This window comes from Monodon monoceros, unplaced genomic scaffold, assembly GCF_005190385.1.
Source record: "Monodon monoceros isolate NGI ecotype Baffin Bay Population unplaced genomic scaffold, NGI_Narwhal_1 Super_Scaffold_1, whole genome shotgun sequence".
In the NCBI taxonomy this organism is placed as follows: Eukaryota; Metazoa; Chordata; class Mammalia; order Artiodactyla; family Monodontidae; genus Monodon; species Monodon monoceros.
In genome coordinates this window covers 58370323-58385688 of record NW_021703765.1, presented here as the reverse complement: position 1 = coordinate 58385688, position 15366 = coordinate 58370323, and the positions used below count along the sequence as shown (strand labels likewise).

Sequence of the window (15366 nt, the reverse complement as noted above, 5' to 3'; positions counted from 1 at the left end):
AGGCAATTCTACTGGAGAGCATTTGACTTTTTTATTTTGGCACGTGCACTGCTGTGTTTAGAGATCTGGGGAAGCCAAGTCTACGTAATCAGGAGTACATATTTGAAGAATTTATTTTGTGTCCTGTCCATTAGAATGCTAAGTTTCTAGCTGATGGTCAAAATGACTTTTATTCATCAGTTCAACCCCAGCAGTGCGTGTTGGCCTGTGGGGTGGTGTTGAGAGTTGTTGGAAAGGGGATGAGATAGGACAGGAGGTCACCCTTTCATCCTAAAGCCCGTCTGGTGGGCAGAGATCTGCGGCTGGAGGCTGATCCCTATGACTGTTCCTGGAAAGTGTGTGGCTGCAGAATCCGCTCATTCATTCATTCGTTCTCTAAACCTGTGTTGCAGACCTGATCTCTGCTAGGCACTGTTTTATATCTTGAAGAACTAGAGGTGAATAGTACTCAGATTTTACCCCTAAGGAACTCACATTCTAAAAGAGAAGATAGACTTTCTTATAAATAATTACAGTACACTCTGTTAATGCTCATTGTGACAGTATTTTAGGAAAGCAGTACAAAACAGAATGCCTAATTTCTGGCCTAGGTAAGTTGGGAAGCGGCTTCCTGGAGGCGTTGCCATGTGAGCTCATCAGAAACTTGAATTGAGGGGTGTCCAGGGAGACAGAGGGGGGAAGATATTCCCTGAGGAGGAGGCTATTTTCCCCCCTTGGGATGTGAACTTAACTGTGACAAGACATCACTGTTATGAGACAACAACGTGACAGTCAACAAAGAAGTCTCCTTTACTCAGAGAATTGGCTGAAAAAGAATTGGCTCGGGCTTCCCTGGTGGCGCAGTGGTTGAGAGTCCGCCTGCCGATGCAGGGGACACGGGTTCGTGCCCCGGTCCGGGAAGATCCCACATGCCGCGGAGCGGCTGGGCCCGTGAGCCATGGCCGCTGAGCCAGCGCTCTGCAACGGGAGAGGCCACAACAGTGAGAGGCCCGCGTACCGAAAAAGAAAAAAAGAATTGACTCAAAGCACATACTCTCTCTTCCTGCTCTAAGAGCTACACCAGGCAGCTTATGTTTGTGATCATCTCCTGGCAAATAGCGTAGGTTTACTATGTCTGACTCTGTCTGACTCGTGAGAGTCAGAATCCCAGTCCTGGATCCGTGCTCACCCGTTTGCCATCACGGAGCCGGGCTGGTCCCTACGGTGGTCTGAGATTTCCTCTTCGAAAAGAGAGGAGCTTCCGAGTTCAGAAAGCATCACGCTCAGGGTTCTCCCCTTGCTCCTTGAGTTTAACTCCCTGAGGAAGTGAAGCATCAAGCGCTCTACCCGGTGGGGACTGGATTTGGGGCCCCGTCCACCACCAGACTGGGACTTTGGGAATTCTTGCACGTGTTGGGATTGCAAGACATCAACCTTTTCTCTGGGTGTGGAGCTTCAGGATATGCCTTTCCCCTTCGTTTTTCAGATAGGAGCATGCGGCTATATTGAAAAGTTGGTTCAAAATAGTTGCTGGTTGATCCAAGCTTTCAGCCTGGCCTGCACAGTCAAGGGCTACAAAATGCGTAAGTATGAAAAGCAAATTTGGGAACAAAAGCACAAAGAAGGAAGGGCAGTTGTATTGTTCTAATTTAGAAACTGGACCAAAGCCCCTGAAGGGAAGAGGTGAAGGGACGTGAGTCAGCGTCTGCACGGAGCTGTGGGCTTGTGCCACACTGGGGATCTGTGCTCAGGACACACCCCCCCACCGCATCTCTCATCCTCTTCTACAAACGTCCCTGTCCCCCTCCCCAAGCAGGTCTAGGGGGCAGGTGTGGCCTTTAGCAACTCCTTGAACTTCCTTGAGTTACGATGGGAAGGGTCACAGATGCCCACACACACCTGTGGCTGCTGCGGTTGGAATCTCGGTCATCAAGTAGCTCTGCCTCCAGACGCCCCCTCCTCTGAAGCTCAGAGAACCTCCACCGTGGGAAGACAGTTGGGAGCTGCAACAGGGTGTCTGGAGTTAGATTCCCACCTGTACGGAGGCAGGAGTTCCATTTCCGCCCCTCTGCCTCTTGCATCAGAACCCTGGACAGCATCTATGGAGGATGGCCTCCTTGGCGCCCAGCATGGGGCCTTGAACGTGACGCCCCTCCCCCACCTCTGCCTTCCAATCCTTACTACACTTTGCAGAGGATGAAGAGGCACTGGAGTTTGTTCTGACTTAGGATCAGATGTTCTGTTGACACCCCTTCTTCCGATAGACCGTACCTGCTCCCCTGGCTACCCCTGGGGGAGCCCATTCCCAGAACATGTGTCCTTTTTGCACCAGAGCTTTCCTCTGGCATTGGGACATGCAGATGTTATCTCTCCATGGCCCTTACTGGGTGGGAGGGGTCCCCTTCCAGCCTTTGCCTTACATTATCAAGAGCTCACTTTGTGGTCAGCCTTGTGAAGCAGTGCTGATACTGGATTTGAAGTGTGTGCCCGTGGCTGTGAATAAATCCACTCAGGGGGACTCGGTGCGTCGGAAGTTTGCTCTTACACCTGTGTGATTTCCCAGGTCTGATCACGCCACGAGAGTTTATAAAATAACAATGAGAATGGGTGTAAGTTTTCATTTTTTTCTTCTTTTCCTTTTTCTTCTTTTGCCCCAGCTGATGATGGCTCCTCGTGTAAACTGCCGAGCGGGGAAGCAGGGATTATTTGGGACAGCATATGCTTTGCCTTCCTTCTGCTGCAGAGAAGAGTTTTCATGAGTTACTATTTCCTGCACGTCGTGGCGGATATAAAAGCTTCACAGATCCTGGCTTCGAGGTGGGTCAGGCCAAGGAACCAAGGGGTTTCTCTTAAGAAACCTGTCAGGAAGTGATACTGCACTCTGATTCCTGTCTGAGCTTGCTTGTAGAACCCACAAGAAATTAAGAGATTCCTTCCAGGGAAACTGATCCAAGAAGGCTTTAGCCCAAGGCCTTTAAGATCTAAAACAGAAGAGTAACAAGCAAGTCTATGGAGGGAATCGCACCTTATGAGGACTGGGACACCCTCGAAGGTTAAAGATGGACTGGTTGTCTGAGCCCCTTGGTCCAGACCTCATCACTGGAGTAGGTCCTCTGGCCTCGGTCAGAACAGGAACATAGGCCACGTCGGTCCAGAGTCTAGTCCGTCTCCCCCCACCCCCCACCCCCACTGCCGCCTCCTTTTTAAGAAGAAACTCCTGAAGACAGAGAAAAACATAATCTGTTATTTTTCAGACCGTAGACAGAGGAGCGTGTTACTCCAGCCTCACCCTAAACCCTTCCTGTTTGTCTTTCCTTATCCCCTTCCTTTCAGGCTCTTTTTCCCCAACAACCTGATTTTTTTCTTCTCTGGGCCAGTGGCACTGTTTATTACTTTCTCCTTAGATTCCCCCTTTTTCCATTTTCTGCCCGCAGTCGTATAGGTTTAGGGAAAAGACTGGGAAGAGACCTAGGTACTAAAGAGGATGCCATTGAGATGGGGGTCAAAGGGCAGCTGCATGATCCCCAAGAGCGAGCTTGTCTCTGAGACCCTGGCCCTGCCTCAATCCCATGGGACCCATGGTGCTAAACGACCTTCTAAATGCTAGCTTGTATCATATCAATTACCAGTATTGATCATTCTGATTCTCTCTATACCACCAGTGTTCCCAGAGCCTATTTCTTCTCTGCCAGGAGAAGCAACATGTGTATTTCAAAGGTCCATTTAAAGGCTGAGAATTCCCAGCCATTGTTAACTAACCTGGAGCCAAATAGGATGAGGACCCAGTCGGGCACCTACATTTTTTTTTTTAACAGCTTTATTGGAGCATAAGTGCTTTACAATGGTGTGTTAGTTTCTGCTGTATAACAAAGTGAATCAGCTGTACATATACATATATCCCCATATCTCCTCCTTCTTGCGTCCCCCTCTCCCCCCCCCTCCCACCCGTCTAGGTGGTCACAAAGCACCGAGCTGATCTCCCTGTGCTATGCGGCTGCTTCACCCTAGCTATCTATTTTACATTTGGTAGTGTATACATGTCCATGCCACTGTCTCACTTCGTCCCAGCTTACCCTTCGGGCACCTGCATTTAATCCGAGGAGCCTTGCTGCACCCTCAACCCTCACCATGTAGATGGACGCTGACTTCATTTAGGGACAGTAATTTACCATTACAGTTGTTTTCCTAATGCCCAGGACATCATTTTCAGAGCAGAACATAATGTCTCATCCCAATAGTAACCTTATTTACTTGTATGTAACAGCCGGTCCTTTTGCTAGCAAATGCATCTTTCTCACCTTCCCCTAAAATTCAGTCCTTAGACACTCAGGACATAATAGTAAGCCAGCATCTTTTTCTCAAAGTTGTCACAGTTATTCACAAAGCATAATCCTCCTGTTATAGAAACTGGTGGCTTTGGTCAGAGTACAGCTCATGTTTGTCAAAAAACAACCATGTCTTAATAAACACTGAACTCACAGTGCAACTTCCAAAGACTAGACTAGACATTCATTCATTCACTCGTTTGCCACCTGCTCTGTTATGAGGAGGTGGATGCTTGCCATGCGTGCCCTCCTAGAGCCTGCAGACGGGCAGGGAGATGGACCCGTCCACAAGCTGCTGCAGGGGGTGGGACGCACGTGATGCAGGAGGCATTCGGGAACCTGGGGATTGTAGGCAGGTGTGCAACCAGCCGCGGGGCAGGACCAAGGCAGCCTCCATTCCAAGCTACAGCCTGAGGGATGAACAGGAGTGAGAGGAGGAAGGTGCAGGAGGGAGACAGCCGAGGGAGGTTACCGGGGGATCGGAGTGGCTGGCACACAGACATGTGAAGATGAAGACAGTAAGTGGAGAGAAATAAGCTGCGGGAAGCTCAGACTATCAGGGGCCTTAGAACCACGTTTATGACTTTAGAAGTGGCTGCACTTGCTTTTCAGTGGGCTGCAGGACAGATGGGGTCTAAGCAGGACCATAGGCGAAGGGACCAGGTAGGTGGCTGCTCTGGTGATCCAGGATGGAGATGATGGCCGGGACCAGGAAGGGATAAATTAAGATAGTTCAGAGGTGAAACTGGCCCAGGTGGAAATCGATTGGTTGGCAGGGAGGTGGTCATGGGAAGGGAAGAGAGGAGGGCACTGTGCCCAGGATTCTGGCCTCAACAGGTGGTGGGGGGACAGCCCCAAAGGTAGAGGGTCTGAGGAGCTCTCAGCTGGGAGCGGAGATGGGCTCCGACTGTGGAGCTGTGGGTCTCATGAGCTTGTGAAACACACACAGCCCGTCGGGAAGCCCTCGGGCAGCTGAGTGGACGGGTCTGGAGATGTGAGGAGACTTGAGGGTCATCAATATGCAGATGGTGTTGGGGCAGTGGAGTGATTGGAGCTGCCCGGAGAGAATGTGGAGGTGAGACAAGGACCCTGGGCAGCAGTCACACCTCAGAGATGGGTGGGGAGTCTGAGCCAGTAGGAGAGCGTGGGCCCGAGGACAGCGGCTTCAGAGTGGAAATTCAGTACACAAGATACGCAGAGACAAGGCTGAACGCTGAAATCAGTGACCTCGACAGGTGGGGTCAGAGCCAAACACCAGCAAGTTCAGGTTGAGGTGACGGCTTGGGGATGGTGCCTGCAGGATATTTGACTGCAGGGACAGTGATGCAAGGCTGTGCGTAGAAACCCGTGCGGTGTGCGTGGCTCTTTTTCTAAGATTAGCAGACCCGAGCATGTTTGCATGCCTGTGGGCAGGATGCAGGGCAGAGATGCAGGAAGAGGGGCCGAGAGGGAAGGCCAGGGCCCCTCAGGCTGCAGATGGGGAGGCGCTGGCCATTGGCGTGGGCTGTCACCTTCTCCACGTCACCGCAGGAAAGGCCATCTGGGGTGGGTGACAGGAGGCTGAGAATCATTGCCTCGTGACTTTGTTCTCTCTGGAAAGCAAGCAGCTGGGTCGTCTGCCAGGAGTGAAAAGCCCTTGACAGAATTCTAGGTTGAAGAAAGTGTAAGGAGCTTGAAACAGCCGCTGTAGAAAAGCAGAATTTCCATGGCATGGGGGAGGGGGCAGTTCACCAGATCCTCTGCCCAGCCCTGCATTCCTGCACCGCTGACACCCCGTCATCAGGCAGCACAGGACCGGCATCCCAACGGGCTCCCGCAGACGGGATTTGCCAGGCTGATGGGATGGACCCCAATGGGACAGAGCTGAGGATACGGAGAAGTTGATGAGCTCTAGGGGACCTGGAAGTGGCTTGAAAAGTGAGAAGGAACAGAAGGGAATGGAAGGACAGGAGGAAGAGAATCAAAGGGAGGGGGCTGGACAGCCCATCCCATTGCATTTCCCCTCACGAAGCCCCAGCTTGCTCCACACCCTTTCCTGCTTACTGAGTAGAAAATGAACCTGAACTCAACCCTCCTTAAATGTCCCCTCATGGGACGACCATAATGAGGGCAGGTCAGGGGCACAGGCTTTAAGAGGCTTGAAGAGGCCTTGACAGTCTCAGAAAACACACACCGTTTTCTTTTCTCTTATCCGCAGGGTTGTGAGCAGCCCCTCCCCCCAGGGGAGGCAGGAGGCGGTGCGTGTCCATCCACAGGGAAGGGACTCCCACTCCCAGCCAGGCAGCTGCCCCCAAAGAAATGTTTTCTAGCCCTTAGTAACCGTTGTCAGGGGAAGGTGGGTAACACCGATAAAAATGCTCATTTGTTTCATGTTTCTGACTTTTCTTTTAGGGGGGCTGAACTTTTCCAGGCCACGATTGTAAAGGCTGTAAGGGCAAGAATTGAGGAAGAGAAAAAGTCCATGGACCAGCTTAAGAGGCAGTAAGGATGCTTTCCTTTTATTTGGGGTTTGCCTGGTCCCATTCTGCCGGCTCTCAGCTCCCAGGGAGCCCCAAGCCCTGAGGAATCCATTTGTGGTAACTTTCACAACTGCCCAGGTGTTTGCTCTGGGTGTTGACTGAAATGGAAATGGTCCAAAGGAGTAGAGCATCGGGGTGGGGGGAAGGGGGCCGCCATGGGCGGTCCTAGTTCAGATGCTTACTCTGGAGCCTTGGGCAGGTCTGTCGAATTCTCTGAATTCCAGTTTCCGTTTTTAAATCAGGACTCACAGTTCTACCTGAGTATTGGTAAAGATTAAACAGTTAGTGAATGAGACCGGGTCGTTCCCAGTAATACTCACTTGAAGCCCATCATATCTGTGGGTTAAGTGAACAAACACAGAGTTCTCACTTTGGAAGGATCTTTAGAGATAATGTAATCCAGTCTGTTTGGGAAGAAACTAATGACCCATGTAATAGATGACTTAAAATCCACAACTAGGGCTTTCCTGGTGGCGCAGTGGTTGAGAGTCCGCCTGCTGATGCAGGGGACGCGGGTTCGTGCCCCGGTCCGGGAAGATCCCACATGCCGCGGAGCGGCTAGTTCCCGTGAGCCATGGCCACTGAGCCTGCGCGTCCAGAGCCTGTGCTCCGCAACGGGAGATGCCACACCAGTGAGAGGCCCGCATACTGGATAAAAAAAAAAAAAAATCCACAACTAACCAGAGGCAGTACTAGAAATACACCCCGAATTTCCCTGTATCCAGTTCAAGGCCTCCTTTCCCACCACACCATTCTGGAGAACTCAAGTAATGGACTGACTCCACCCAGGAGATCTGAGAATTCTTTCTTTCTTTCTTTTTTTAATTAGCCCACTGAAAATAATTATTCTCTTAGAGTGAAATTTCTAGCAGTAAGTGGAACCTCTGAGGATTGCTAGTGCCTCACATGTTTGGGGCCAGGTTTAACAGCTGATGGCCATAGCATTCAAAACCTAGCCACTTTCTCTAAGGAAATGGAGATACTCTGTCAGCCCACCAGGAAAATTCCCTGGTTTGCTAGGACTACTTAATTCCATCCTGACCTCATTTTTCCAGCTTCTTTCCCTGTGCAAAAATATTTGCCAGTAAAAATTACACTATCCCATGGCATGGTTATTTTCACAGTCAAAGATATGAGTTATGTAAAACTATATATAATGAAAATACAGTATGGTATAACTATTACCATTGTTGTTTCTAGCTATCTAAATCAGGTGTAGAGAAATAACAAATTTGAACCCACATGTAGAATGTGTTCCGAATTTCCCGTAAGTGAGACCTGTTACTATAATTCATGTCACTGGATTTTTCCATTTGTTTAAGAATGCATCCTCTCAAGTGAGAGGTCAGAATAAAAAAGAATGAAGGCAGTGATCATTGCAAAAGACAAATATTATTTAAGCTGCCCAAAACAGAAATGTCACTTAAATCAGTTTAAAAACTTGGGCAATACATTCAGAATTTTAAGAAACTAAATTAAGAAATGAAACCTTTCATGAGGGCAGATGTGGGAGAAAAAGCTCAGCATTGCGGTTTCTGAATAGACTTCCTGAATAAACAGACAAAAAGCTGCAATTCAGCATTTTTCCAGATCCAGTAAGAGATTAGATTTGACAGGGAAAAGAGTCGTAGGGTCTGATAGAATACTCGAGAACATTTGAGGAGCAACTTCCTATTTACAAAACAGTTCTCACGCGCATACATCTTTTCACCTGACCTTCACGACAACTATGTGAGGCAGACAGTATCTCAAAAGATAATGCAAAACCTGGGAGAATAAAGGATTTATATTTCATAATTTGCTGTGTTCAGAATGGCTTTGGTATAAGGTATAAGTGGACTTAAAGTATTTAGCATAATTACTATTGATCGTATGATTGAGCTAGCACCTGTGTAGTGCAAAATAACATGGGAAAAAAAAAAAAAACCAAGGAGACGTGTCGCTAATAAGTAAGCATCCACAAGTCCCAAATGTTGACCACTTTGTCCATGATTTTAGCTGTTTGCATAAAAGTGTACAGGTAACTATGGGTGTGTTCTTGGCATTGCTGCTGCTGTTTTGTTGTACAGGATGGATCGCATCAAGGCCAGGCAACAGAAATACAAAAAGGGTAAGGAGAGGATGCTGAGCTTGACTCAGGAGTCAGGGGAAGGCCAGGACATCCAAAAACTCTCTGAAGAGGATGATGAAAGTATGTTGAAACATTTCCTTCTTAGCCCAGAGTACCTTGATGTTGAGTAAAAGCATGATATTGGGTAGGGCTGTGAAATAATGTTACTTTTCCTTCTGCCAGTTTTATCAATGTATCTTTTTAACTCAGCAAGTTTTATGTTCCCATTGTGAGTGGGATGTGTTTGTTTGTTTCATAAAGTACATATTTAATGAGTCTATGACTTTACAAGTATCCCCCAGTTCAGCAAGACGACTTTAATATAACCTAGCTTCTGTTTCACGGACGTGTGATTCTGAAGAAAATAGGATGAGTTTGCTTCATTTGTTCCTTTAGGGAAGATATTTAAGCTATGCAGTCTACTGTTGCCTTTGATTTCTATAAATTTTATACAAAAATTAAATATGTAGGTCTCTGAATAATAGTAGTTAAGATATCATTCAATTATGGTCTGTTCCAATGAAACTTAAGATGAAATACATATTTATTATATCTAATTATAGATTTGTTATATCCAATTAAGTTTAAAAGCTCTTTTTAAAGATGCTTGCGTGGTGGTTTTCTGTTTGAAGGGAATGGAGAAACAATGCATGGTATTCTGCCAGTGCATAATATCTATTTATCAACAGTAAATTTATGTTTTTCCAGCCATGCATTAAAATGATCACAAGAGAAATTTCTGGTTATTGGAATTATGCATTTTAACAAATTATTTGCCACTAAATTGTTCTATAATATTTGGGTGATGCTTCTTTTCTGTTAATTCCATGGAAAATTTACTGTGAGATGCATCTTTGACAGATAACCCCTTCATTATTATATTTCTTCATCTGCCCTCAATTCCTAGAGAGAAAGTGAAAACGTGGCATTACGTTAATAGAATACTGAGTATTTACCTTGTGAAACCGGCTGCTGACCCATGTAAACTTTTCAGATTCAGTAGAGTTTCTTTTCCTGACTTCTGATGTACTTTTGCAACTTGTCTAGATTTTGACAATTGAGTTGTTAAAGCGTGGTTTTCAAAGTTTGTTTTCTCACTTTCTAAGAATTAATATTTGGACATATTTTATTTTAGGAGAAGCAGACAAACAGAAAGCCAAGGGCAAAAAAAAGCAGTGGTGGCGGCCTTGGGTTGATCATGCTTCCAGTAGGTTTTCTTGATCCTCTTACAATTTCATCGATTCTAACCCTTATATCCTTGACCAGAATTCAGGCGTCCCCATGACCTGTGTGTCCCATGCATGGTTTGACGCTTGTGACTTGATAGGATTCAGAGGGTAGGAAATGTGATCTCTGTGGGTCTCTGAGCCCGACAGATGGAGCCGTCCAGAGCAATCAGCTGGTTACCCTGTGGCTTACGTGCTCCCAAGTACCACTTACAGGCTCAGAAAGGGAAGAGGGATTAATTACTGTGTTATCCAATTCTGAGGTCCAGAGTTCTGCTGAGATGTATTTGTTTCATGGCTGAAAACCCTTCTTAAAAATGAGTTTCAGCGTTTCCTGGGACTCTGCTTTAAGGAGAACCGCTATATTTGGAGTGTCCGTGACCCTCTTTGTAAGGTACTTGACGTGAATGCCAACGAGCACCAGTGCCCTCCCCCCACCCCGCCCCATTCCCAGAGCTTTGATTCCATTTGCATGTAAAATTTCTGGGCAATTTATTAAACATAAAGATGAGGACACCTTAAAACACATTTACTTTCTCACGCTGCCTCCTTCCCAGTTTCAAAACAGCTCTAAAACTACACTCTAAATTCAATATCCAACATGTGGCTGGCCTCAGTGGCACCCGCAGCTCAGCCAGGACCAATTCAGAGCAAAGTCAGAAGATGGTTTTGGAAAAGCAGAGCTTCATAGCCACACAGAATTGGAGCATTACCCCGCTGATCACAAGGAAAAAAAAAATGGATGAGGAATCGTGGAACTCAGTGGCTTTATCTGCTCCGCTTGGCAAAGGACACAGCACTCACTATTGGCGATGGTATTCTAATGGAATGATCCATTTCAATCTGGCCCTCCTTGAATTTGTTAGAATATTGAATAATTATTAATTATCTTGCAAATTACTCAAAATGTCTTCAGCCGTTTGCGTCTTATATTATGTCTCGATTACTGTAGCTAATGTAATCATACAAGTAATATCACCAAGGTCCGTAACATCAGCAGGGTGATATTCAGAATCACTAGAAAATCACATAGATCAGAATCCTTTCCCTCACCTAATTCTTACTGTCATTTAGATCTGGTATTGGCCTTTCACCCAAGAAATAATTTCCTAAAATCAACAAGCCCATTTGAGGAAGTGATATTCAAAATTTGCTCAGGATACCTGGATGTAATCAAATGTAATCCCAAATATTGAATTTAGCATTATGGTATAAAAAAAAATCCATGAGTTCTAAAGAGTTTCACTTTATTTGCTGCTCAAAGACAAAGATTCAAGTTGAAATTCCGTGTGACTCGTATGGTCCACTGGCGTGTCAGTCATGCTAACAATCTCGTAGTGCAGGAGCTGTGTGCCGATCTCTATCAAGTCACAAGTAAACTGTGCCGATCTTTCTGTTTTAAAGGGCCCTTTGCTAATTTAGAGAGACCTATCCATTTCAAAACGGTGTCATACTGACGTTTTGTCCTTTCGTCCAGGGTTACATTCCTACTGCAATCGTTGTGGTTCTTTCCTTTGCTCATGTAAACATTGCATTTTGGAAGGAATTGGATATGGTCTTTGATCATCACCTTATGAGTTGGTTATCCTTGAAAGAACTTCTTCTGAAGGTTATTGACTTTAGATTTTCTGATTCATTTCACCCTCATTATATCAAGTTCTTGAAGGCTGGTATTACACTACCCGTGCCTGTTACAAGACTTCCAGTGCAATAATGCTGGGATGTGTGCCACTCATAGTTTGGAATCAGAGTCTGACCGTGGCGTTAAAATTTTTCTACAAAACATATTCCGTTTTACAAGCTGGTGAGGAAAGGAAAGGAATTGACATGAGGTTTATTTTGTAGACTGTGACGATTTCCAGAACTTGCCTGGAAGCACTTTATTGAAAGCCCTTTTTCTGATCTCTCTTGAGTCACTGGGCTTTTAAATATTCCTTAGAGGTGGCAAGTGTAAGAATAAGTGTCTGCCCTTGTGTAAACCCATTGACGACGTAATAATGCTGTTACGTTGTTCATATTATGGGTAAGCATCTGAGATGCTTAACATGGTCTGTAGGGGACACCCTCTCAGTTCCACATCTATGTGCACACAAACCATTGCATCATTGCTGTTCAATGATACCTTCCATCCTCGTGTAGTGGGTCTCCGTGTCAATTCTGTACAGCCTAAGTCAATGCCAAGCGTCACTTTATTGTCAGATATCTGAGATAAAGGGCCAAGTTCCTTTGGGATACAGGTGGTGGGATTTTAAGAGTCATTTTCACACTCAGCCGTCAGCATCAGCATTCATGGTACATATATGGACCCAGGCTGGGGCAGGATAGCTATCAGAGCCCAGAAACGTGTATATAAGAGCTTCTCTACTTGTTATGAGCAGATAGAACTTCAGAAAATATTCTCTATTTCCTAGTTTTATTTCAGTAACAATTTATAAAGGAATTGGAGACTTTTAAAATACTTCCTTCTTTTTTTGATGTGTTAATTGTACTTGTCACATACAAATTGGCACCATTTTTCAAATCATAAAAATCCGTGTTATGACTGTGATGAAAAATGTTTGGACTCAGTATCCACATGAAAAAAAGTTATTGAAGGTATGATTGAATACAATTGAAGCTATTGTTGATTTTAGAGGCTATAATGAGGGTAAAATGTTCAATATTGGAAATCTTGGTTTTTACCAAATGACCACGTGACGTCAAGTCCATGTGACTTTCCCTCAAATCTCTGAGCTTATCTGAAGCATTACTTTCATGGTCACCCTCACTGTCCAACAGAATGCTGTGACTTTGGTTTGTTCTTGCTTATTCTTACCTTATTTTGAATTGCGTTTATTTCCTCAGGCTTAGGCCCAGTCCTCTGGGCCTGGTTCTTTCTTCAAAATAAAAATAACAAATTACAGTGCTTCTGTTCAAGGATATAAGGCCCAATTCATTCACACTGCATCTTCACGATGGAGGCTTCAGATTTGTCTGAAATCTGGGCAAAATTATTCACTGTTGTGTTTAGTGATATTCAAGCAACTAACTTTCAACAAGCCAAGGTTCCCCATGACCTTACAACAGAGAAGTCCAAAAGATAAATAAAGACATCACGTGATGTCATCCAAAAGACACCTCAGCATTTGAAAACACAAATATAACTTGAAAATATGAATATGTTTTCCTGCAATGATGGTACAGTTCTTGTAGCATCAGAAATGCACATGCTGGGTCTCTTTTCTCTGATAAAGCAATGATCAAATTGATAAAGATTCCATTCTCCAACTTCTTTAACTCTGTGAACATTTCAGCTCTCTCTGCTCCCGTGCTTAAGACAGCAGTATGTCCTGGTAGGGACAATGTCAGGCAAGGCAAGGACGACCCATACTGTTTGTGCTTTGGGTCTTATGGTCAGCACAGTTCTCCTCAAATTTCAGTAAGTGACTGAGGGCTCCTGGTTGACCAGAAGCCTCACAGCGCTAAACTGTGTGGACCCTCTCTGCCGGACCTCTATCTGTCCCATTCTAGGCATAGAAACAGCCAGAGTGTGGTGGTGGTGCTCTTTTTTTGATGTTACCTGCCCATTTGCTCCTCATGACAATGTGTGATTTTTTTAAAAAACTCTTTCAAATGTCTTGCCATCTGTGTTACGGCCCCATGTCTGCACAGTATAAAGTGAAGGAGAAGGCTGGTGACACTGATTCTTGCTCCTGAATCATCCTGATTAGCTTTGCTACAGCAGTTTGGACCCATTCTGACAACAGCAAAGCCTCTGCTTCACTTTGGCCTTGCCTAAAGGCCCCAAAGTGCTGATAATAGTTTTTAGGCCTTTGGCCATCTTGGTAACAAAAGCGGTTGCTGCAGAGTTGATCTGGTGCATCTGTGTAAAATTTGCTATGAAAAAGGAAGAAGACGCCAGATGAATGCAGCAGCGGCCAGGTCTCCTCGGAGGCCTGGACGAGGCCTGGTGCTCTGCAGACCACATAGCACCCCCTCATCTCCTGTTTCCTCCACCCCACCAACGTCTCTTGCTGTGGTCCTTTGAAGGACAACTTGTGTGTCTTTGGGGGCATTTCATTCATACGCCCCCAGTTATCTCATATCTCTTCCAAGAAATAAGTAAATATTTTGTTTTGCTTAGTGGTCAGGAGTGGAGATTACTATTTGTTTGAAACGGACAGTGAAGAGGAGGAAGAGGAAGAATTAAAAAAGGAGGATGAAGAGCCTCCACGAAGGTCAGCTTTCCAGGTAATTACGGGGATGAGGGAATCACAGTCTTTGCTAGTTGAAGAGTTTTTCTTTTTGACAGACCTTGATTGCAGGCCTAGATTTCTTCTGCCGTGTTCATATGTTGTAGCTCCCAGAAGCGTCTGATTTACATCTGAAGTAGTGTGTCCCATCCTGCTGCTTGCTGTCAGCGTTGCCATCATTACTGCAAGAGTTCCTGCAAGAGCACTGGTCCAGCCAGGGCTTCGTTCATTTGCATAAAAAATTCTGATGCTCTATCAAAAATAAGGCTTCCTTGGGTGAACTTTCTTTTGCTGGCATTGCTTTGAATTGTTTGAGTGGACTTCTCGTTCCATAGGTGAAATAGTTGACCATGAAAATAAAATCCCTGCTTTGTTGTGAAAATAAACGGTCATTTCAGTGTTACTTCAAATTTTGAAAATCAGTTCCGTTTGTATTGCTAAAGATTTTAGAATGTATTAAAATCATGAAAACCTCCAGCCCAGTTTTGACGTTCTCAGCTTAACTGCCTTTCTTTTTCAGAGCCTGCTGTATCATTCTTGGTGATATGACTCACCAGCCTAGTATCGTGTATCCAGTGAATGTATAGTGCTTGTTAAAGCTGTGGGTTTGTCAGTAGAGTTACCTATGGGATGAAGACTTGGTAAAGATTTCTGTTACAAAGGAGCGTATATAGGACTCTTCTTTCCCATTTGTTAGACTACAGGGCACACAGAAGGACGTCCATCCAGGCTCATGATGTGTCCATGAGAAGGCCATTGTCAGCTTGCTGGCCAGGTCTTCCCAAGCTGGCAGGTTATCGCCACCCCTGTCTTCCCAGTGAAATTGAAGAACTAAATTATTCACCGGGACACCTTGCTTTGAGGCTTTGTCACCGGCCCCATTGCCTCCTGTGTGTGTTTCTCGATGACAGTGTCTATGTGCATGTCTGTAGCTGGCTTATCGAATACTAATAACTTGACTTGTTTATTTTTATT

The 15366-nt window shown here is 45.5% G+C and overlaps 1 protein-coding gene across 1 annotated transcript in view; it reads left to right on the top strand.

The window, feature by feature from the left end:
* Nucleotides 1–15366, top strand: part of PIEZO2 (piezo type mechanosensitive ion channel component 2) — a 330011-nt gene that overhangs the window by 265977 nt on the left and 48668 nt on the right. The window contains exons 26-31 of the mRNA XM_029230410.1: nucleotides 1466–1562; nucleotides 2637–2796; nucleotides 6696–6785; nucleotides 8893–9014; nucleotides 10069–10140; nucleotides 14283–14389. Coding sequence (XP_029086243.1) covers nucleotides 1466–1562; nucleotides 2637–2796; nucleotides 6696–6785; nucleotides 8893–9014; nucleotides 10069–10140; nucleotides 14283–14389 — 648 coding nt within the window. The remainder of the gene's footprint in view (nucleotides 1–1465; nucleotides 1563–2636; nucleotides 2797–6695; nucleotides 6786–8892; nucleotides 9015–10068; nucleotides 10141–14282; nucleotides 14390–15366) is intronic.